This window comes from Asterias rubens, chromosome 3 (genome assembly GCF_902459465.1).
Source record: "Asterias rubens chromosome 3, eAstRub1.3, whole genome shotgun sequence".
Taxonomy (NCBI): domain Eukaryota; kingdom Metazoa; phylum Echinodermata; class Asteroidea; order Forcipulatida; family Asteriidae; genus Asterias; species Asterias rubens.
Window position 1 is genome coordinate 16,006,278 of NC_047064.1, and position 23,402 is coordinate 16,029,679.

General features: G+C 39.5%; 1 protein-coding gene across 1 annotated transcript in view; it reads right to left on the reverse strand.

Annotated features, from left to right (window-relative positions):
• Window positions 1-23,402, reverse strand: part of LOC117288101 — a 57,756-nt gene that overhangs the window by 16,401 nt on the left and 17,953 nt on the right. The window contains exons 2-5 of the mRNA XM_033768800.1: window positions 8,940-9,089; window positions 5,038-5,576; window positions 2,496-2,570; window positions 727-1,573 (exon numbers count right to left, since the gene is read on the reverse strand). Of these exons, the coding sequence (XP_033624691.1) occupies window positions 727-1,573; window positions 2,496-2,570; window positions 5,038-5,576; window positions 8,940-9,089 (1,611 nt within the window). The remainder of the gene's footprint in view (window positions 1-726; window positions 1,574-2,495; window positions 2,571-5,037; window positions 5,577-8,939; window positions 9,090-23,402) is intronic.

Sequence of the window (23,402 nt, forward strand, 5' to 3'; positions counted from 1 at the left end):
AGGCTTGCCGTAAGCACAGAAATCCCTGCTTCCGTAAGCGCCGATTCTGTGCTTACGGTAAGCAGAGCCATGAAATTGGGCCCTGGTGATGTGATTACTGTATCACTAATTAGCAATACATCCCAGGATTCCAGACTATATTTCCAGATAGGCTCAGCTTGGTATTAAGTAATTAATCAAGATGGCTGCTGGGCGATTAGTGTGGGAGAATCACCTAAAATCAATACCATAGTTGAATGTAGCATTATCCAATTCAATACCTCGTGTGATTAGGGAGTTAACAAACAAATGTGGAGAATTTATCGAAGACATAAACATTCCAACCAAAAATATACACAACTACAATTATGAAAACGAAATCTAACATGCTGCAGGCCTTGCAGGGGCCGGTATTGTTTTCTCTGGTAAGGGACGTGCACTTCTTTGGTAGGGAGTCAACATTTATATGTCTATTGGAACTTTGCCACGTGTACCTTAGCAAACTCATAGGGCACCACGGCAATTACTGTGGGTGCCCGCGATTTTCTTCTGCTGGTGCCGTTAAAAGTGATTTTTAGTGTTAATAATAAAGAATACTCAAACTTACAAATTTATACATTGATTAGCCATCCGGCACATTATGCAACACCGAGTACAACATGAGTGTGTTGTTCTTTGTTGTTTGTTGTTAATTTTTTTGTTTTGTTTTTTATACAAATTTTGCAGTAAATTTGTTCTACTCCGTACCATCTTTGTCGGCCTCGATCTGCACCCCGGGGTTCCCCCTGAATGCAGAGACATGCCGACCGGCGTCTCCGTCTTCCGGCCGGTACGCACTCTCACGCCTCAGGGTGTCCACGGTCGTCGCAATCGACGGTACCGTCGTGGTTGCTTCCTCCAGGATCGCGATAGTCGTTGTCGTGGGTTTTGTCGTCGGCTCCAATCGGGGCAGTGTCGTCGGTTCTGTCGTGGGAACTGTCGTGGGAACTGTCGTGATTTGAGTCGTAGTTGATGGTGGCACTAAGGGAGTGGTAGTCGCAATGATCGAATTCGGTGGTGCTTTAGTTCTAAGATTATTGTCTTCATTCGAGGGATTTGTTGGGCCTGGTATTTTTGACGGTGAAGTAGGACGACTCGGCGACCCTGGCGGATGTACGTAGAATATTTCATTGCCTTCTTTGTAGTTGATGTCCTTGTCTGGTAACGGAATCGATGACGGATATTTGCTGTAATCCGGAGCCCAGTCGATGACGTCAATATCGACATCGAAAAAGTTTTCATTGTAAAATGGCACCGCCGTGGTTGTCTGCGGACCAATAGTATGCTCTGTCAGCAATGGGAACACGTTTTCAGGGACGGCTCCGTTGTAAGGCTGCTCATCATTGGTAGATCCGCTCTCATCGGGCCGATGGAGGGTCGGCGTGGTCGGTGGGTCGTCCAATGCGATTGGTGCGTGCGATTCTTTACCGGGGCCCTTCGGCCTGGGTTTGGCCGTCGTTCCGCTGTTAAGAACGGGGAGGGTGAGATGACTGTCAGTATCTTTCTGTAGATCGTCCGTGATGTTCAACGCGGTCCATGTCGATTCAGAGGCAAACTGTGATTGGAAACAAAAACTTGTAATAACCCAGCACAATAAGGTTTTTAAATTGAAATAATACGATTTTAAAAATGTTAAGACTGCAGGACTTGCAATCACGGGGTTACTGGTTCGAATCCGACCAAGGTTATTGCTGATTTCGCAATCACTATATAATTAAATTTATGATCACATTATTATAGATTTACCTTCACCGGTATTGTATGCGTGTATTGCAACTGAAATTATTCAAAAGACCGGGACAAGTTTGTATGTGAAAGTACTTTCCCTATTAGTCATTGCAGTTCTCAACAAAACTTGTTGGCAAAGGATCCCAAAGTAAATTTTTAGAACAGTTAATTCAATTTGTTAATTGATTTAATGAAAGGCTCAATTCGTCATTCTGCATTTCATGTATTACCTTGTCAGCCACATGCACCTTGCACATCTTTGATGGGATTACATACGTTTGGTAATTGGAATCCACAGTTTATTATTGATTAATACTATACGACTAACCTGTGAAAATTAAACTTCAAAAGATGGTAACAAGTTATTGGTAAATTTGAAGCGGTTTTGTTCACGCGGTTAGAATATAGATTTGAAATACACACTCTGAAAAACATAATTGTCAGTAACGCTTCTCATTTTCCAATACTGGTGGACAAAAAGTGATACTTTTCCCATATCTTCTGCAGAACTAAGAAATCGTGAAAAGTTTCACAAAATGCAATATATGCCTACTATCTAAATCTGCTGTGCTTCTTACGCAGTGGGTTTTTATTGTCCTAAATGATCAGAGTCATTACCGAACGAATATAGACCACAAGTTCATCGTCACACATGAAAACAATCTTCACCCATTGAAAGGATGATGTGGGGATCCTAATGGAAAATTTGGCAGAAAAATAAAGCATCTTTGCAGAAGACCTGAACTCACCGTTCCCATGGGCATTGCACATTGCAAGGCTGCTGCATCCGGGTCGTTGATCAATGCCAGTTGCTCAATATCTCCCTGAGGAATGGTTTGGTGGAGAGAGAGAAGGAGAAGTAATTATGTTTTACTATTAGTCAAAGGCAGTGGACACTATTGGTAATTACTCAAAATAATTATTAGCATAAAACCTTACTTGGTTACGTGTTAAAGACAGTGGACACTATTGGTAATTGTCAAAGACCAGTCTTCTCACTTGGTGTATCTTAACATATGCTTCAAATAACAAGCCTGTGAAAATTTGAGCTCATTTGGTCGTCGAAATAATGAAAGAAAAAACACCCTTCTCACACGAAGTTGTGTGCATTTAGATGCTTGATTTCGAGACCTCAAGTTCTAAATCTGAGGTCTCAAAATCAAATTTGTGGAAAATTACTTCTTTCTCAAAAACTACGTCACTTCAGAGGGAGCTGTTTCTCACAATGTTTTATACTATCAACCTCTCCCCATTACTCGTTACGTAGTAAGGTTTTATGCTAACAATTATGTTGACTAATTACCAATAGTGCCCACTGCCTTTAATGGGGAGCTGTTGATGGTATAAACATTGTGAGATACGGCTCCATTTGAAGTAACGTAGTTTTCGAGAAAGAAGTAAACTTCCACAGATTTGATTTGGAGACCTCAGATTTAAAATAAAAGTACAAATAAACGCGAAATGAAGAGCTGTTGATGGTATAAAACATGGTGAGAAACGGCTCCTTCGGAAGTAACGTAGTTTATGAGAAAGAGGTAGTTTCTCAGTCAATTATTAAAATACTTCAGGCATTAAGCCTTTTATTTGGGCATATGAAGGCACACAATGTGCAACAAGGGTGTTGTTTTTTATTATCTTACAACCAATAACATGTTCACACAATTTGTTTTTGTATACGTACGTTGGGATATACCAAGTGAGAATACTGGTCTTTGACAATTACATGAGGTGTCCAGTGCCTTTAACTTATAAATGTGCCCATAAATGAGAGCCTGGAATGGGATTTTGTTTCATGGAGCAATTTGTATTATATCGAGGGTATAGTGAGTGAGTCCATTTGGGGAAGGAGTGGAAGTAAACAGGTTGGAATGATGTTCAGCATTCGCTTCCTTAAAGGCAGTGGACACTATTGGTAATTTTCAAAGACTAGCCTTCACAGTTGGTGTATCTCAACATATGCATAAAATAACTAACCTGTGAAAATTTGAGCTCAATCGGTCATCGAAGTTGCGAGATAATCATGAAAGAAAAAAACACCCTTGTCACACGAAGTTGTGTGCGTTTAGATGGTTGATTTCGAGACCTCAAGTTCTAAATATGAGGTCTCGAAATCAAATTCGTAGAAAATTAGTTTTTTCTCGAAAACTATGGCACTTCAGAGGGAGCCGTTTCTCACAATGTTTTATATCATCAACCTCTCTCCATTACTCGTCACCGAGAAAGGTTTTATGCTAATAATTATTTTGAGTAATAACCAATAGTGTCCACTGCCTATGTCTTATTTTGCAATCAATTATGCACGATTTTGAGATGAATTGATAATGACAACATTATGATCGATGACATCACCTTTAAATCCTCTGAGTTTTGGCAAAATTTACGACTTTCGTAATGATTTCCATTTCCGTTTTTGAGTTTCTTGTTATGGTTAACCCTCTTGTCTCGTCCATAGCTGCACTGGACACGTTTGGTTGTCAAAGACCAGTTTCCTTACTTGGTGTATCCCAGCAAATGCACATTACAAAACTGTGAACTTTTGGGCTCAATCGGTCATCGAATTTGTAAGAGAATAATGAAAACAAAAACACCTTTGTTGAAGCATATGTGCTTTAAGTTGCATAGTGTCCAGCACCTAGCGTTTTCGTTTTTTCTTTCTTCTTTTCTGTTTTTGTCATTGTTTTTCATTCTGTAATTAAAGTTCTGTTCCGAAGTTCTGTTCTGAAAACGCATTTCTATATGAGTCTTTTGCATATGCCTTCTTGTCATTGTGTCTCCTTTAAAATAAATTATAGTAGTTCTTTATACCTTTTTGTTTGATAACCCATCTTTATCGATTTACTTGAAAGTTCATTTTGCAATAAAATGGAAACAAATGTGAGTTGGAATGAATTGGTTCAAAACGAGCCACAGCCCCCCCCCCCCCCCCGCACAGCCACCACCTCCGTCACTACTTCAAACATGACTACTTTATATTCATCAACTCCTAAACTGTAAATAAAAACCAAGGACCCGAAATGGACCATCAGAGTAACTTGATCAATAGGCTTTTAGATTTTATTTATGTGAAAAATAACATAAACACGAGGCGTGTATAAACACATTGCATATTGCATGTCTCATTCTTAACAATCTCAAATAGTAGTCAATGGCCTGAAGTTTGGGCCCTGGCAGAGTCTTTCTTTAGCCTTCAAGAAAGGCTCGGATCTAAGTTCATTTTCGTTTTGACAATTCCCCTGTCACACTGATGAGTAAATAATAATGCAAATTGTTAACATAATATAATTATTTTACCTCAAAGTACATGTCGATCATGTTAGGCTTGGAGTTCCCGATGGAAATATCCCCCGGTCCGTTGACTCTGATCGCCTGACCGTCCTCCAGCTCCACCCCGAACTCCCTGGTGCAATCCGCGAACATCGTCACCGAATCCCTCCTCACGCTAAAGGCCAACATGTGCCACTTCCTCTCCAGGACCGAGTACCCGGAGAAGCTCACTGCGTCCGGTCGCATCTTCCCGGTCACAGCATCCTGTCGGCTGAAGACGAGCGCGGGTGACGAGCTCAGCTGGACCCCGAGCTGGACTTCCCCGTCCGGTCCGGTGATCAACACGGCGTAGAGGTAACCGTTGAGATTGCTGGCGAAGTAGCGAGGCGGCTTGACCACCAGGAGGATGGAGAATTCTTCCGGAAAGCCTTCGGGATAGACGCGGGAGATTGGGACCTTCAGGACGGCGTCTTGTGAGACGTGGAAGGCTCTCCAACGACGGGGTGATCGACGCACACCGGCAGGGAACGAAGACAGGGACATGTACTGCAACAGATCTTTTACATCTGAAAATCAATTTAAAAAAAGTATAGCTTGGGACTAGAAACCATTCGTTTATTCTTTTAGTTATCACCACAGCTGCACCGTGGCTTTCAAAGCACTGGAAACTTGGTAATGAGCAAAGGAGAGTTGTTAAAAGTAGAACACATTGTGAGAAACGGCTCACTCTGAAGTAACATAGTTTTTAAGAAAGAGGAAACAACGTCTTACTCAAAAATTTAAAGACTTCGGGCCTGAAACCCTTTATGTATCTGAAAGCACACACACTTGTGAAACAAAGGTGTTTTTCCACTATTCTCTTGCAACCTCGATGACCAATTGAGTAAAAAAAATCACAGATTTTGTATTATGTTAGGACACACCGAGTGAGAATACTGATTTTTGACAATATTACCAAAGGTGTACAGTGCCTTTAAACGATTGTACAGAGAAGAGAAATGTTATCTTCATAATTTGAAGGAAGGAGTGACTGGTGGCGAAGAATTATGTATAGACCAACATTCCTTTCGGATGCCACGGGTCGCCTTATATACAAATCGGACACTGATAAACAGAGCTAGAAGGATTGCCTGTCATATAAAATTCATAAATCTTATCCTGGCTTGTCAGGAAATTGTTCCATACTCTAAATAAACAGGGAAGATTATAATACTGCCCATAGGTGGGAATTTCCTATGGTCTGAAGGTTATACACCTTATCTCAGTGATCCATGTTTACTTGGCGTCTCGAATATTTTATACTCGAAAGTCTATATTTAATGAAAAGAGATCGGTGTTTCGTATAGGCATGAAATATAACGAATGCACTTTTAGAAAAAGTCAAGGGTCGTGCTCACGGAGGCTGCTGTAAACGCTTAGCAGGTCTGCGGGTACCAAATAGTTGTACAAGGTAGGGAGCGCTAGATGGTTACCAGGGCCTAATTAATTCCATAAAGCTGCTTAACAGAACAAAATGCTTGACAAATTGCTTTGCTAGCAAAAATGAAGTGGGGGCATAAGCCACACCAATGCATATTTAATGTAGCTGGTAACCTGTTAACTGATAAGCAGTACTTTTCCGTGCTAAGCAATTTGTTGTGCTTTTAAGCTTTATGTAAAACGGTGCTATTAAACTGAGGTGGATCTCTCTAACCACCGAGTCTAGGCAATAATTGGCGTCAGTCGTTCTGCTAATCTAAATTTCCCCACTTCCTATAGAGTGATGGGAAAAAAAATACAAACATGTAGTTAGTCGCGTGGATACACAGCAACTCACGGGGCACCTGGCTACGTGTACCTAAGTGAACCCCACTGTGTTGATGAGACGAGATGCCTCCATTCTTGGCCCCGAGTCAGGGCCCCTGATGACCAACCTTCATGCAACTCAACACAAAACACAAACGATTACGTTGTGAATTGTAACGGCTTGTCAAGATTTTTTAAGGGAAGGTGCCAGTGGTTGCACCATAGATGGTCTGTGCAACAAGAACGTGTTTTTTCTTTTCTTAGAACAACGATAACGTGTTGAGCCCATGTTTGTAAGTTTATGCATCACCAAGTGAGGAAACTGGTCTTTGAAAATTACCAAAAGTCTACTCTGCCTTTAAAGACACTGGACATTATTGGTAAATGTCACAGACCAGTCTTCTCATTTGGTGTGTCTCAAAATATGCATAAAATAACAAACCTGGTCGTCGAAGTTGCGAGATAATAATGAAAGAAAATAAACACCCTTGTCATGAGGTCTCGAAATCAAATTCGTGGAAAATTATACTTCTTTCTCAAAACTACGTTTCAGAGAGAGCCGTTTCCCACAATATTTTATACTATCAAACCTCTCTCCATTACTCATAACCAAGTAAGGTTTTATGCCAACAATTATTACATAATGCCTTTGAGTCATAATAATGACGATCATTTTTTTTTTCTCAACACGCTTCAGCCTGAGCTGAAAACTGTATGTTCATATACTTGGTTTATATAAAACCTGCCAGAAATCAAGTTTCTGTAAATATTACACGCGCTAGTATCCTCTGTGATTTTAACATTGATTTATGTGCATGCAACCAATGAGGTAATTGAACAGTGGCACTGGCCTCGCGAGAGGAAATTGCTGATTGGACGGTCAGCTTGAACAGTTTAACCAATTTGCGCGAGTACTTCATCGCAAAAACGACATTTATTAAGAGTCAAGGCTCGTGATTTAAAAAATTGTTTCAAATCAACTCAAATATCATTAATAAAACATGTGAGAAATTAGTTTTCAAATCAGTTAAAAAAATAACAAAAATTAATATTAAATTGCCGATCGGACGGTCAGTTTGAGAATTTGTGCTACGTACTGCATCGCAGAAACACAATTGTTGGAAGGCAAGGCTAACTATTTAAATGCAATTTGTTTCAAATCAACTTTTAATAACACATCAGATGATAAACAGTTTTCGAAATCATATCAAAAATTAATAATAAAACAAGTGATAAATATTACACATGAGGGTTTTTGTTTCAAATCAATTTAAATATTAATAATACAACAGACGATAAATAGTTTCAAAATCAAATCAAAAAATTAATAACAAAACAGGTGATTATTACTGTAAGAATTTCGTAGAGTTTTGTCTAATTAATTTAAATATTAATAATAAAACAGGTGATACGTTATTGGAAGGGGTCATAATACTATAGAGGGTAGAGGTCATCTCGTGACCTCCTCTATTTAACTTTCTTTGGGTGTCTTTGTATAGCAGTTAAGAGCTCGGGTGTTTCTAACATCAGAGTTTGGGCTCGAGTCCAAGTCGTGACACCTGTGTCCTTAAGCAAGACACATGATGCTTCGTCCTTCGGATGGGACGTAAAGCTGTTGGTCCCGTTTGTTGTGTAGCGCACGTAAAAGGACACAGTGCACGTATCGAAAAATGGGGGGGGGTCGATGAGGGGTTCCTGGTTTGATTGGCTGCATATTGCGCCACAGCACCTTGTATACCTTTGCATGTAAACGATGAGGTCTCATAATTCAAACGTAGTCCCACATACCTTGCAGGGAAATACAATTCCGTAGATCTGCCATGGCACAAAAAGTAGCTAAGCGCTACAAGATATTGCTAACCAGAATAAGGTTACCAGCCAAACTACCCTGTCACATGTACAATTTGTAAGTGGTAATCCTGTTAAAATATGCATAGCAAAAAAATAGTATAAGCAATGTTTTCTGTTTAAGCAGCTTTATGAAATTGTGCGCTGACGGATATGCGCGCTATAGTCTAGTCAAACTAAAGAAATCGCGTTTTTTTTGCACAGGTCTCTTGAAACCCTCCAAAGCAACGTGTAAAAAAAGTAGAAAAAGGGAAGCATTTCCCCATTTTCACATACAAATAAGAAGTCACTATTACCTGAGCACTCGAAAAGGTTGCAGTGCCTGTTCTGCTCGGCCGCTCCTTCGCAGGCATCCGGCACGTCTTGGACGCACATTCTACGTCTTGTCTGAATGCCGTCTCCACATGAGACGGGGCACGGGGACCAGGGAGCCCACGACCTCCAACCTGGAAGAAAACCAAGAGGAGAGAAAGTTTTTGTAAGAATGAGCATTACGCCCTCATGGCAAAAAATATCCTCTTCAAACCTGGTATACTTGAAGAAGGGCTTCTTTCGATGGTAGAAATAATTTTGGTAATCATTTCATTTCGAAGTAATGTGGTTATGGACAAAAATATAAGTTTTTATACCACAAAATTTGAATTCGAGAAACGTTACTGTCGTATACAGTTATGGGTTATTCATCGTGGACAAACCGCTTTGGGTTTTCGGAAATATTATTTCAAACCCGCTACCTCCTTTTTGATTTTTTTGTTATGTTATCAGTGTTATTGTTCAATATCTAAACATTTACATAACAAATCAAACGTTCCAAAACCAAAGGTAGACTTAGCTTTTTAAGGAGGTCTCCATGGTCAAACATTTTCAGATGGTCCTCATCAGGTCAATAAAATGTCTCTAACCTCACTTTAAAATGGTGTAAATACCATAACTGTTTGATGTACTCACTCGAAGCGATATTTGAATTGACACGTGACGTCAGCGAATGTCAAAAAAACAAAAAAAACGAGTCTGCATAATAAAGAGGAATTCTTGGTACCAGTCAAACGGTACAAATCAATGCCGTTTCGACTGAAATTCGTTTTTACAAAAGAAAGTGACACAGACCATAATTTATAGAATATTCTAACAATGTTATACCGACCATGCCACTAATTGTACACCGCAATGGGCAGTGGACACTATTGGTAATTACTCAAAATAAATATTAGCATAAAACCTTTCTTGGTGACGAGTAATGGGGAGAGGTTGATGGTATAAAACATTGTGAGAAAAGGCTCGTAATGTAGTTTTCGAGAAACGAAGTAATTTTCCATGAATTTGATTTCGAGACCTCAGATTTAGAACTTGAGGTCTCGAAATCAACCATCTAAACGCACACAACTTCGTGTGACAAGGTTTTTTTTCTTTCATTATTATCTCGCAACTTCGATGACCGGTTGAGCTCAAATTTTCACAGGTTAGTTATTTTATGCATATGTTGAGATACACCAACTGTGAAGGCTATAGTCTTCTAACTACCTAATTAGTGGACACTATTACCAATAGTATCCACTGCCTTTAAAGAGGCACCAACATAAACATTACATTTCCAAGTATATACAAGGTTAACCACAATCTTCTACCTCCACTCACTATTATAATCTAAATACTTTCCAATAATTAATAACTCAGCCTGTGGGGTATTTTGTTATCAGATGATAAGAAGAAACCGAAAACCACGAAATGAAATATTGACATGACAAGAGTGGTGTTATTCGCTCGCGCTAAACAATGGTAGGGTAGGTCGTGACGTCACAGTGTAAACTATCAGAACCATCTTGCCAATGGAACGGAGAAAGTCACGTTACTGAATTAAAGGCACTGGACACGTTTGGTAATTGGCAAATACTAGTATGCTCACTTGGTGTATCTCAACATACGCATAAAATAATAATTAGGCCTATGTGAAAATTTGAACTTAATTGGTCATCGAAATTGCAAGAGAACAAAGAAAGAAAAAACACCCTTGTTGAACACATTTTGTGTGCTTTCAGATTCCTAATAAAAGGCTCCAGGCCTGAAGTAATTTAATATTTGAGTGAAAAATTACCTCTTTCTCAAAAACTACGTTACTCCAGAGTGAACCGTTACTCACAATGTTTGATACTATCAACAGCTATCCATTGCTCGTCAACTACGTTTTTATGCGAACAATTATTTTGAGTAATTACCAATAGTGCCTTAAAGGCAGTGGACACTATTGGTCATTGTCAAAGACTAGCCTTCACAGTTGGTATATCTCAACATATGCATAAAATAACAAACCTGTGAAAATGTGAGCTCAATTGGTCGTCGAAGTTCCGAGATAATAATGAAAGAAAAAACACCCTTGTCACACGAAGTTGTGTGCGTTCAGATGCTTGATTTCGAGACCTCAAATTATAAATCTGAGGTCTCGAAATCAAATTCTTGGAAAATTACTTCTTTCTCGAAAACTATGGCACTTAAGAGGGAGCCGTTTCTCACAATGTTTTATACCATCAACCTCTCCCCATTACTCGTCACCAAGAAAGGTTTTATGCTAATAATTATTTTGAGTAATTACCAATAGTGTCCACTGCCTTTAAAGCAACGGTTAACATTACCGGTCATGACACCATACAATGTTGATATACAAAACGGATGACACGTCGGAAGAATGGGACTTCCTTGTGTGGTCTTAGAATGACACTGTCCAGAGACATTTCGGCCATCTTAAAATGCGTTTGAAGTGGTTTGAAAACACGAGTAAAACACGCATTTCAACAATGGTTTGTGCGGTGAAATAAACCAACTGTTTCAACGAGTAGCGTCACTGGAAAACTTCGCAGATTAGATTTTGTGTTATTTTGTCGAATGAGGTTTCGCCCAACTCACAAGGCCGGACGGCTACTTCAAGTTGAGAACTACACTTCCACAAATGTGAACATTTGTACTCATTGGTCATCGAATTTGCAAGAGAATAATAAAAGAAAAAACACCCTTACGTAAAATAGGTGTTGTGCTTTCAGATGCCTAATAAAAGGCTTTAGGCGTGAAGTCAATATTTGAGTAAAACAAATTCCCTTTTCCAAAAACTACATCACTTCAAATGGTGCAGTTTCTAACATTATTATCAACAGCTTTCTATCAAGTAAGTTTTTAAAGACAATGGACACTATTGGTAATTCTCAAAGACCAGTCTTCTCACTTGGTGTATCTCAACATATGCACAAAATAACAAACCTGTGAAAATTTGAGCTCAATTGATCATCGAAGTTGCGAGATAACAATGAAAGAAAAAACACCCTTGTCACACGAAGTTTTGTGCTTTCAGATGCTTGATATCAAATTCGTGTAGATTTACTTATTTCTCGTAAACTACGTCACTTCAGAGGGAGCCGTTTCTCTCAACCGCTCCCCATTACTCATTACCAAGTTAGGTTTTATGATGATAATTATTTTGAGTATTTACCAATAGTGTCCACTGCATTTAAGGTACTTACTTTTTGGAGTAACTATCAAAAGTGTACACTCCATTTTAAAACAAACTACCCAGTGTATCATTTGAGCTTGGATTTTGTTTTTGGATTACTGACACAAACAGGTGAAGAAATATCCAGCAGTTAGGGAAATACATGGTACAATTTACCCTGTGGAACGCAGCTGTCTATGCCCATAAGGTTGGTCTGCAATTACTGCTAAAAGGTAAACACTCAGGTACAAAACAGGAATTACATAATTTGGTTAGCCCAAAGAAGAAAGATAATCATCTCAAACCAACTTTATTTGATTTTCTAAAAAGTTGTTTTCAATAACTGGAAAGGTCGTTACTATACCTATCACCTGAAAATATAAAATAAATAGCGACGACGACCTCCATCCCAAAGAGGCCAAGGCCACGTCACTACACTGGAGTAATTTGTAGATGAGGCTGTGGGAGTTTGACATCGCATTAGGCACGATCACTCCCTGGGGAAAAGGTCGTTATCCAACGTTACGCCAAAGTTTGGTTTGTTGTGTCATCGGGTTCGGGCGAGGTGACAGTTAACAGTGTCTTGTTAAACGGTTCGTGAAAGTGGAATGTCCACCTACATTAATCGTTTAATGACTCAGTTTGGTCTGCATGGGCATGTTCAGAGATAAAACGGGTAGGGGGTTGAAGAGGGAGTCCCACTGGATCAAGGAGGATGGACCGTATTAAAACAATGATGAAATAATTACAATGATTCTGCACAGAAACACCGTTACAAACGAACCTATCAGAATACATTAGCATAAAACAAACCTTGGTAACGAGCAACGGAGACATGTTGATAGTATAAAATGTAGTTTTTGAGAAAGGGGTAATTTCTCACTAAAATAATCAAAGACTTCTGGCCTAAAGCTTTTTTATTACTTATCTGATAACAAACTATCTGAAAACAAACCTAATTTGATGAATTTTTTATAACTATTTTTCAGCTCGGGTCGGGTCACGATGCTTTCTCAACAGTGGTTAATGACATTCTTAAATAGGATGTCGACACACCAAGAAATACATCAAAACATTTTGCTTTAAGACACTGACCATTGGTAATTATTAAGACCAGTCTATCTCAACATAATAATAATATGCATAAAATAACAAACCTGTGAAAATCTGAGCCCAATCTGTTGGCGAGGGTTGAGAGATGGTAAGAGATGAAAGAAAAAATTACCCTTGACACGAAGTTGTGTGCTTTTAGATGCTTGATTTCGACACCTCAAAATCTAATTCTGAGGTCTCGAAATCAAATTCGTGGAAATTTACTTCTTTCTCGAAAACTGCGTCTCTTCAGAGGGAGCCGTTTCTCACAATGTGTTATACTTTCAACAGCTCCCCATTACTCGTTAGCAAGTAAAGTTTTATGGTAATAGTAAGTTTGAGTAATTACCAAAAGTGTCCAGTCCCTTTAATGCTTGATTTGAAGATTCTCGTCATCCTAATAATTTATAAGCGATAGATTTTTCTACACCTTCAGAAAGTGGCCATTTAGACATTCTCCGGACCTCAACAGGTTGGATGGCACATTTTTAAGACTTAATATCGACTTGCACGTTGGAATTCGAAAGAAATGTGCACGTGCCCCTATGCAAAAGTGTTATCAGTCTTTCATCAGTACCATTTTGACCCCAAAACACGCAGCTCCAAAAGGGGTTGATCACCCCTAGCATCATTTGATTTCAGACGGGTTAAAGCAGTTGTCTGGACGTCGGTAACTACATTCTGTTTATTAAAGGCAGTGGACACTATTGGTAATTACTCAAAATAATTATTAGCATAAAACCTAACTTGGTAACGAGTAATGGGGAGAGGTTGATAGTATAAAACATTGTGAGAAACGACTCCCTCTGAAGTGACATAGTTTTCGAGAAAGAAGTAGTTTTCCACGAATTTGATTTCGAGACCTCAAGTTTAGAATTCGAGGTCTCGAAATCAAGCATCTAAACGCACACAACTTCGTGTGACCATGGTGTGACAAGGGTGTTTTTTCTTTCAAAGTTATCTCGCAACTCCGACGACCAATCGAGCTCAAATTTTCACAGGTTTGTTATTTTATGCATATGTTGATATACACCAAGTGAGAAGACTAGTATTTGATAATTACCAATAGTGTCCACTGTCTTTAAAGGTATAACGAGTGGGTACCGGTACATTTTGTTATTTTGGTGCATTGTTTGTGTTATTTGCAATAGCAGTGTTGATTATTTTCACTAACTTTCAAAGAAAATTCACAAAGCTTGAACAAGCAGCCTTCGTTGCAAACTATTCAGTAAATACTGTTAAGTAAACTTAATAATATCTTATTAAAATAACATATTTGTACTGTTTTCCCAAAGAAAATGACAATGATCAGGTAAATCATCTGGAAAAAAGGTGTTTAAATTTTTTTTTAATGGTCAACTTTTGATGGAAACTTTTTTAGTGGTCTTGAAAACAAGGCCAATTCAAATCTAAAATGTTGTTCCCTTTAAGCTTTGAATGACCACTTTTCCTCCAAGCGCATACTTTTATCAGGTTGTACTCACCATTGTAAATAAACGAGGGGTGATTGGGGTCATTCTAACACAGCAAATCAACCTCGTGATTTGGACTAAACGTGAACTAAAGTGCTTACAAGAATCAATTGAAGAGGTTTTTCTTGTAAGCAAACTGCAGGACGGCGAGGATTGTGCGTGTGAGTGACGGACCTGTATGAACTCGGGGCAGAATTTGACGTCCAAAGAAATAGACTTGTTATGAGTCGATTAACAACGTCTGCCCATCAGTGCTTTAGGAAATGTATGCGATGCGGGTATATCATGCGGGTAGGCCACTTCTCGGAATCACTTTAATATAAGCAATTTTCTTCTGTGCTAAGGACGTTTTTGTGCTTAGAGGCTTTATGAAATTGTAACCAGCTCAACAAAGTTGTTAAATGACCACGATAGAACCCATGCTGAAAATTGTTAAAACAACTTTCTATAACTCGGGATTCATTTGAAATATCTTGGTCGATACAAAAAGACGCAACTTTCGAGCGATTACGTTTGTTGCCTCTCTCAGAATTTCATGACATGGCCCTTGTCAACAAAAAAGGAGGAAACATGAATTTCTGAAGTCGCCTGCCTGTTGTTAAACATGTCATGTCCCACTGACAGAAAACATGTCGGGTTGGTCTCAGAGTGATTGGCTCTGATCCAAGGGAACTCAAATGCTAGTCTTCAGTGGAGACGTTAATTTTGTTAATAAACGTAGTCGCCGATATCGCAACACGAATTACTGGAGGGAAGATATCTGTATCAAACACACATCAGGGCCCAATTTCATAGAGCTGATAAGCAGAAAACATTGCTTTACACGTTTCTGCTAAGCAAAAATGAACCGGATACCAGTTGTAAACTTATTCATTGGTTTGTGCTTAGCTGCTTTTTGAACACCTCTATGAAATTGGGTCCTAGCTATTTTAACCAGATATGTAGACTTGCCCAGTCCCTCTGAACTAGCCACCCAACCAGCCAATGTTGCGCCCTCTACAGGCGACTACTATTCAAAAACAGCGTCACAAATCAAGAATACTAAAATGCCGGCCGTCCAATGTAATATTCACAGGAGGTAATTAAATTAACAACAAAAGAAACTCGAAATATTGGGACGTTCAATTTTGTCACGAAGACAAACATTTGGATAGGGTAGCCGCCATGTCCCTCTGGTTACCGTCTCAGATGGCTGTAACTAAAGCCTAGGGTACAGTTTAGTGACGTTATGCAGAAAGTGTTTCCTATATAAAATATTATTAGCAAGAGTTAGCAAAATGGATCAGTTAAAAACAAAGCACACTCCATGGTATTTTCAATAGGTCATGATCACTGCTCAGCACATAATATTTCATAGCTTAAATTTACTTGGTAAACGAGCAATGGAGATATGTTGATAGTATAAACATTGTGGAAAACGGCTCCCTCTGGGGTGACGTAGTTTTTGAGAAAGAGGTCATTTCAAAAAACCAAAAGACCTGAAGCATTTTATTATCTTTTTAGGCATCTGAAAGCACACAAATTTGTGCAACAAGGGTGGTTTTTTATTTCATTCATCTCTTACAAATTGGATGACCAATTGAGCCCCAATTTCCACAGATTTGTTTTGCGCATGCTGAGGTACACCAAATGAAAATACTGGACTTTGACAATTACCAAAGGTGTCCAATGCCTTTAAGGGTCTGTTTAATAGTAAACCAGGCCTTGTACAATAATGAAGTCGGCGAGTGGAACCTATACCAAAGGAACCATTTTCCCCCTCTCAATTCCTTTAATAATTCAACTCTTAAAGTGATTAATGCTGTTGTATTCCTAACACGAAGATTTAGTGTGGCCCAAAGAAGCCGCCAGATCCCTTAAACGGTTTGACCTCAGCCGATTATAAAAGACCTACAGGTGAGACTATGGGGTATCAATCTTGCTTGGAAGGTGGGTGGTTTGCGGGTTGGCTTTGAAATTTGAGGGTGTATTTACGTAATAAATGGGATTTTGGGGGGGGGGGGGGGTGGGGATCCCTTTGAAATGTCCCACCTTGTCATTCTTGAATGACCCATGACAATTGAGAGTGACAGGACTTTACGTTTGGTGATCTCTCCCTTTATGGCAATAAATATTTTTGGTTACAAGCGTAACGTATAAAGCATTTTGAGAATCATTTCACTTCAAATTAAAGGTACTGGACACTATTGGTAATTACTCAAAATAATTATCATCATAAAACCCTTCTTGATTAAAAGTAATGGGGAGAGGTTGATAGTATAAAACATTGTGAGAAACAGATCCCTCTGAAGTGACGTAGTTTTCGAGAAAGAAGTAATTTTCCACGAATTTGATTTCGAAACCTCAAGTTTAGAACTTGAGGTGTCGAAATCAAGCATCAGAAAGCACACAACTTCGTGTGACAAGGTTGTTTTTTTCTTTCATTATTATCGCGCAACTTCTGCGACCGATTGAGCTCAAATTTTCTCAGGTTGGTTTGTTATTTTATGCATATGTTGAGATACACCAAGTGAAAAGACTGGTCTTTGACAATTACCAATAGTGTCCACTGTCTTTATTGTGGTGATTTATGTAAACAAAATCAGTTTGTATCTCGGCAGTAACATCTTTGGACTTTGGGGCAAAATCTCCAAAACGCGGCTACCCTTTGAACTTGTTCACAACAGTCGAATGGTTCCAAAACTAAAAGGCATACCTTTCTTTTAAATTCAGCTCTTATTAAGTCGGTATTGCACATGAAAATGCCGAGCACACCATACTTTATTGTAGTCCGTAAAACGTCGGCCCCCAAAAATTAGTATACATCAAATGGAATGGGTTGGTTAGATTACTAATACTAGGGGGGGGTAAGGTTTGTTCAAAGAATGAAATGTGTATCTAAAAACTAATTGTCCCGAGAACAAAATTACCATCTGGCTAAAATTGCCAACACCTGGAAGAAAAATTGACCGTCCATACTGCGTGAGTGTCTATGTGAACGGTCGGTGTGTTAATGAGCACAATATGGTGTGGATGTACTCTTGAAAACATTTGCTGCAGCGTTCCTTTAACGACTGATAGGTGAATGTTTCATCGTTACAGTATTTAATGTGTCACTGGAACTTGGAAAGGGAAACCGGGTAACTGGTGGACGTGTTTGTTTTTTAATCTAATCTAGATAGGAATTGCCGGAAGTGCCAGTGGAAACTAATATGGTACAAGTTGTGTTGGCTCTACCGGAGAGTAAACCGGCGGAGATGACAAGTTCCTCACGTTTCGATCAGTCGCTTTGACTGTCTTCATCTGAATAATGGGCCGTGATGCTGCTGCAAGCTAAGCTTACACCCCCATGTTCCGACGTCCAGTGTATTTTTTTAACCCTACAGTCCTAACCCCGGACCATAACTCTTTACCCTATAGCGTGTAAATCATTAGTTTTTTCGGAACATAGTGTTGTTGGAACATAGTGGTGTCGGAGTATAAAGCAGTCGCCTATACGGCTGCTTTTATGACGTGTTACGATTTAAAAACTGAACTAGAGGTGAAATAGATATGGGGTGGGGTCGGGGTGGGTTGAGTGATGCGTGGGGGTGGGGTCAGGCAACCTTAGTCAATGGGTTTCTGTAGTGACTGTGGATGGAACATCTGTTGGTCGGGGTGACCTATTATTTTGCTTTAAGTTTGTTTAAGTGTAATGATTAATCTTTAAAAATAACGATATTGGGTGATACTCACTCAAACTTTAAGCATAGTTCGATATTTGTCAAATTTAATATTTATATCATTCACGCATTCATGACAAATGAGACGAAGAAGAAAACAATAATATTTTATCAAATCCTTCACAAGAACTATACAAAAACAAACAGTGAGAGCCATTGATCCCTGTCATTGGTCCCGGTCATTTCTTCCCCCGATTCACAAAAACACGCCTGCATTTTGTCTGAGCAAAACAAGCAGGATGTATTTTCAAACAGACGAAATCCAGCCGCTAAGCTCTTAAAGCCAAAACCAAATCCGGACTGCGGGTGAAATTTGTCTTTCACTTTGGTGTGGGCTTCCCCCTGCCGTCCAATGGTGCGATTACCAGGGGGTAAATCTGCAAGATCGAATCGCAAACCTTTGTCGGTGATTAAACACGAGGTCATTTTACACTGTTTATGATTAAGCGGCATTTTGAATAATTTCAGATACGGCAATAACAGCTAGCCACTATTTTATATTTATAGCCTTCGAGAAAGACTCTGCTAGGGTCAAAACTTCAGTAATTTGTTGTTGTATACTATTTATAATTCACATCTTCAAATGTTTTGTCACGTTCGGTTTTCCTTGCAATTGCCATTTTTGTAAATGCAACGAAGTGACTACTTTCACCAACTTACGTCCTGAACTAAAACATAGGCCCTCGATGACTAAAACTTGTACATTAAAAGCTCGACGAGATTGCGTCATCCTTTACGTTTACGACTATTGTCGAGGCCGAACGGTTAAGAGCACCATACTCAAGCTCTGATGTTTCTGATCAGTGTGGGTTCGGGTCCCGATTGGTCTTTAAGCAAAACACTTGACCATGATGGCTTCATCCTTCGGATGGGACGGTTAGACGTTGGTCCCGTGTGTTGTGTAGCGCACGTAAATGAACCCATGTGCACTTATCGAATGGAGAAGGGGTTCACCCCGGTGTTCCTATTTTGATTGGCTGCATATTGAACACCTTGCAAACATTACATGGTGCTATGTAAATGAGTAGGTCTCATACTTCAAACGTAGCTACACAATACCTTGCATGTAAATACTGAATGTTGAGGCGCATTGTGTGTCATTAAATGCACTGGACACCTTTGGTAGTTGTCAAAGACCAGTATTCTCAATATATGCATAAAATAACAAACCTGTGAAAATTTGAACTCAATTGGTTGTCCAAGTTAGGAGAACAATACCCTTGTCACACAAGTTGTGTGGTTTTAGATGGCTTGAAATCGAGATCTCAGCTGAGGTCTCAAATTCAGTTCAAATATTTTAGTGGAAATTTTTTTCTTTCTCAAAAACTGTGTTACTTCAAAGGGCTGTCTCTCACAATGTTTTGGACTATCAACAACTATCCATTGCTCGTAACCAAGTACGTTGTTATGCTAACAATTATTTTGAGTGGTTACCAATAGTGTCCGGTGCCTCCCACTCACTCCATAATGTACCTTAGACTTCTTACTTTCACGAGTCAAGCATTTGAATGTCAATGTTTTTTTGTGTAAATCACTTCATGTTTAAGCTGTCTCTTCAGAGGGCTGTCTCTCACAATGTTTTGGACTATTAACAACTATCCATTGCTCGTACCCAAGTAAGTTTTTATGCTAACAATTAGTTTGAGTATTTATTAGTGTCTATAAAGTGCCTTTAAGGGACGGATACGAACTCTTTGAGAAGCCACAATTATTATACGCTGACGTTAACGTTTTGTATGCAAGTCAGACATGAGTTCGGCCTTCGGAATGTACATTTTCTGTTTTGCCCGATGACAACTAAATCTCACAAAATAAAACCAAAGAAATTGTTCAAGGCAAATTTTTTAAAGAGATACTTAACGTATTGGAAGGGAAATCATTAAGTAGATAACAAGATCTACTGATCTCCTATTTGACAGCAGGAAACAGTAGGTTTGCAAATTTAGGAAACAGTGGTTATTTATTGTCTTGTTTTGGCTATTGTTCTATGCTTCTTGTATGTGAAACAAAAACTCTTTGTTTGCTTTTTTTAAAAGGAAACTTTGTGTAAACTTTGGTGAGAAGGGAGAACAGTCAAATAGTTCATTATTTAAACTAAATTTGGCACATAGTCATCTCGATTACGATTTACAATGGGGATGTGTATAAAATGCAAAGAAATTCCTTGATCTTCCATTTAACGTTTTGAAAAGAAACACTCAAAAAAATAATTAATCTGACAACAAATCATAAAATTATCAAGTAATGCTCTATATGCCCCATTATAATTGGCAGCTGCACGATAATTAATAACTATCAGTATTGTAACCCCACACCGATATTTGTATAAACACACTTTACACTAGGCTGTGATTAAAAGTGATAACTTCCCTGAATAAACTTGCACTACTACTCAAACTGCATTCTGTGCAAGGGCGAATTATCCATAACTATACCTCGAAATTTGTCTGATTGCACAACAGAGCATCTAGAATGCACAATTTGTCGGGGACTCTAAGCGGGCCGAGGACCCCACGCCGTAAAAGCTTCATGCTCGCATGGTCCATCTTTGTCAGAATGGACCCCACCCCCAAAGTTGTGGTCTTGACCCGCCCTTGATTCTCTTATTTCAGGCTGTAATGTTCCAATTACAAACAGCTCTTTAAAGCCCAGTTCTATCTATCCATCTACACCGGACTCAAAATCAGAAGGAACAGTGTTTCCTTCGATCCAGTCTTCCCCGGCTCAGATGGGCCGACAGCAGGCCTTCTGTTCCCTGCGCAGCCCCGGATGTTTTTGGCCACACAGCTTTGGCTGTGTCAATTACTGCATCTGTCCACGCTACATTATCCATGTTATTGCTATAGGCGTATAGGCTCGGCCCCCAAAAAAACTGCACACAGATTTTTTGTTCGGATGGGGTTCCAGTACGAAATGCTTGCAGGTTTGTTTTTGCGCGGGGAAGTTCAGTTTATCCTGTTATCACCCAACTCATGTACAGTTATTTTCTCCATTGAACGAAAACAGTTTTGGGATAACGCACGTTCCCCACTCGTTGATCACAAAACGAACACATAAATAATCGGCATGCCCGTAGGGTGGGTTGGTGGCAGGAGTGGGATCATAAAACTTTTGAGCCACCACCCACCCGGGCCTCCACTCCCCGTCTCCCCACCAGCCCCAGAACCAGCTATGAAGTAGAGACTACGTATCAGTGTTACTCGTACAAGGTAGGCCTATCCGTACTAGGTACTCGTACTCAAGAACTACTCGGCACCCGCACTCGAGTTCTACTCGGTACCCGTACTCGAGTACTACTCGGTACCCATACTCGAGTACTACTCGGTACCCATACTAGATAATACTCAGTACCCGTCCTCGACAAATACTCGGTACCCGTACTCCAATACTACTTGGTTCTCGTACTCAAATACTATACTCAGTACTCGTACTGGAGTACTGCTTAGTACTCGAACTCACTGAACTACCTCGGTACTTACTCGAGTACTACCTCGGTAGTACCCGTACTCGAGTGAACCTCGATACTAATACTAGAGCTTTACATCGGTACTCATACTTGAGTATTACTCGGTACCAAAACTCGAATACTATAACTCAGTACTCGTACTCGAGTACTTTACCTCGGTACTCGTAATTGAGTAATACCTCTGTACTCGTACTCAAGTACTACTTCGGTATTAATCGTACTCGAGTACTACGTCGGTACTCATACTCAAGTACTACTCAAGTACCCTTCATAATAATGGTACTCGTACTCATATGTGGCTTGCAAAATACTACCCCCTCGAAGTCCACACCCAACCTTCAGCTGAAAAGGAAGTGTACTCGAAGTCACGTACCCTAAATTGAGACCCTAGTTACCTGCTGACGTCGTGATACACCACAAACAAAGTGCAGAGCACAGGCGGATTGTCGGGCAATAAAAAACCTCCGTATAATTGTATGCACTTTTTCCAATAATCCTCATCAAGACTTTAAACCTCAAGTAATGTAAAAGTTCGAACTTTTTAAAGAAGAGTAACTTATTTCAAGTGACGAACAAAATAACATTAAGACAACATCTGACCAAATATAAAAAAAATTAAAATTGCATTTCGACTGAGAATACACTTTCTAACGGAAAACAAATCTGTTTTGTGTGATGTGGAGCGGCACTTTAGTAGCTTATCTTGTGTGATATTTAGAAGGTCACTATTAAAGCGATGAAGATCTAAGTGTTTCGCTTGATAAGGTTCAAAACAGGTTCAGCGCCCGAATATTTGTCCTAAATTGTCTGGTCTTGACAAATTTCATCATCAGGTGATACCAGCCCAGGTGAAAGCACTTCTAACAGACGCCACTCTCTCTACCTGTACTTTTTACTAATCACCACGGGGGCCTTTTGTGGCTTTTGGGGTCAGGTTAGCTACACCAGTTAGCACTACTCTCCCCCTTGATGATACAAGGAGCCAGACTCAACCTGACCTCTCAGACTGAAAGCATTTTATGCCTGTAGCCATGTCATCAATTACCTGTTGTGGGGGAATTGCAAACAGACAAAGTAATACGTGAGGATTTCTTCTTATCAGTTAATATTCGTTTCTTCATGCGGTTAAAGATGACCCCCTAAAGCATTTTTTAAGAAATCATATTTAACCATGTTGTCTGGTTTTTGGTTCTCGCTGGATTTGGTTAATGCACGTGATCTCATTGAAACATGCAACATTAATTTTATCAAATCTGTTTTGGAAATAATATAACATTTTAAAGGGACTGTGCATATTATATTCGTCACAGAACACTCGGGGCGGAGGTCGGTGAAGTTTAAACAGGTTTCACATAACGTGGTGGGACAATGTACTTCTTTGTTGGGTAACTTAATACGAAAACCAATTGTCTTCTCGAATACTTGAGTGTCTATAATTTTGGGCCGGAAGGAAGTAACTCATTCGGGCAGGCACTGTGGCTATCACAAATTGCGGAAACAAAGTCCACCAGGCATACTCTGAAGGAATTCGAACCCACGACCTCTGCACTCTA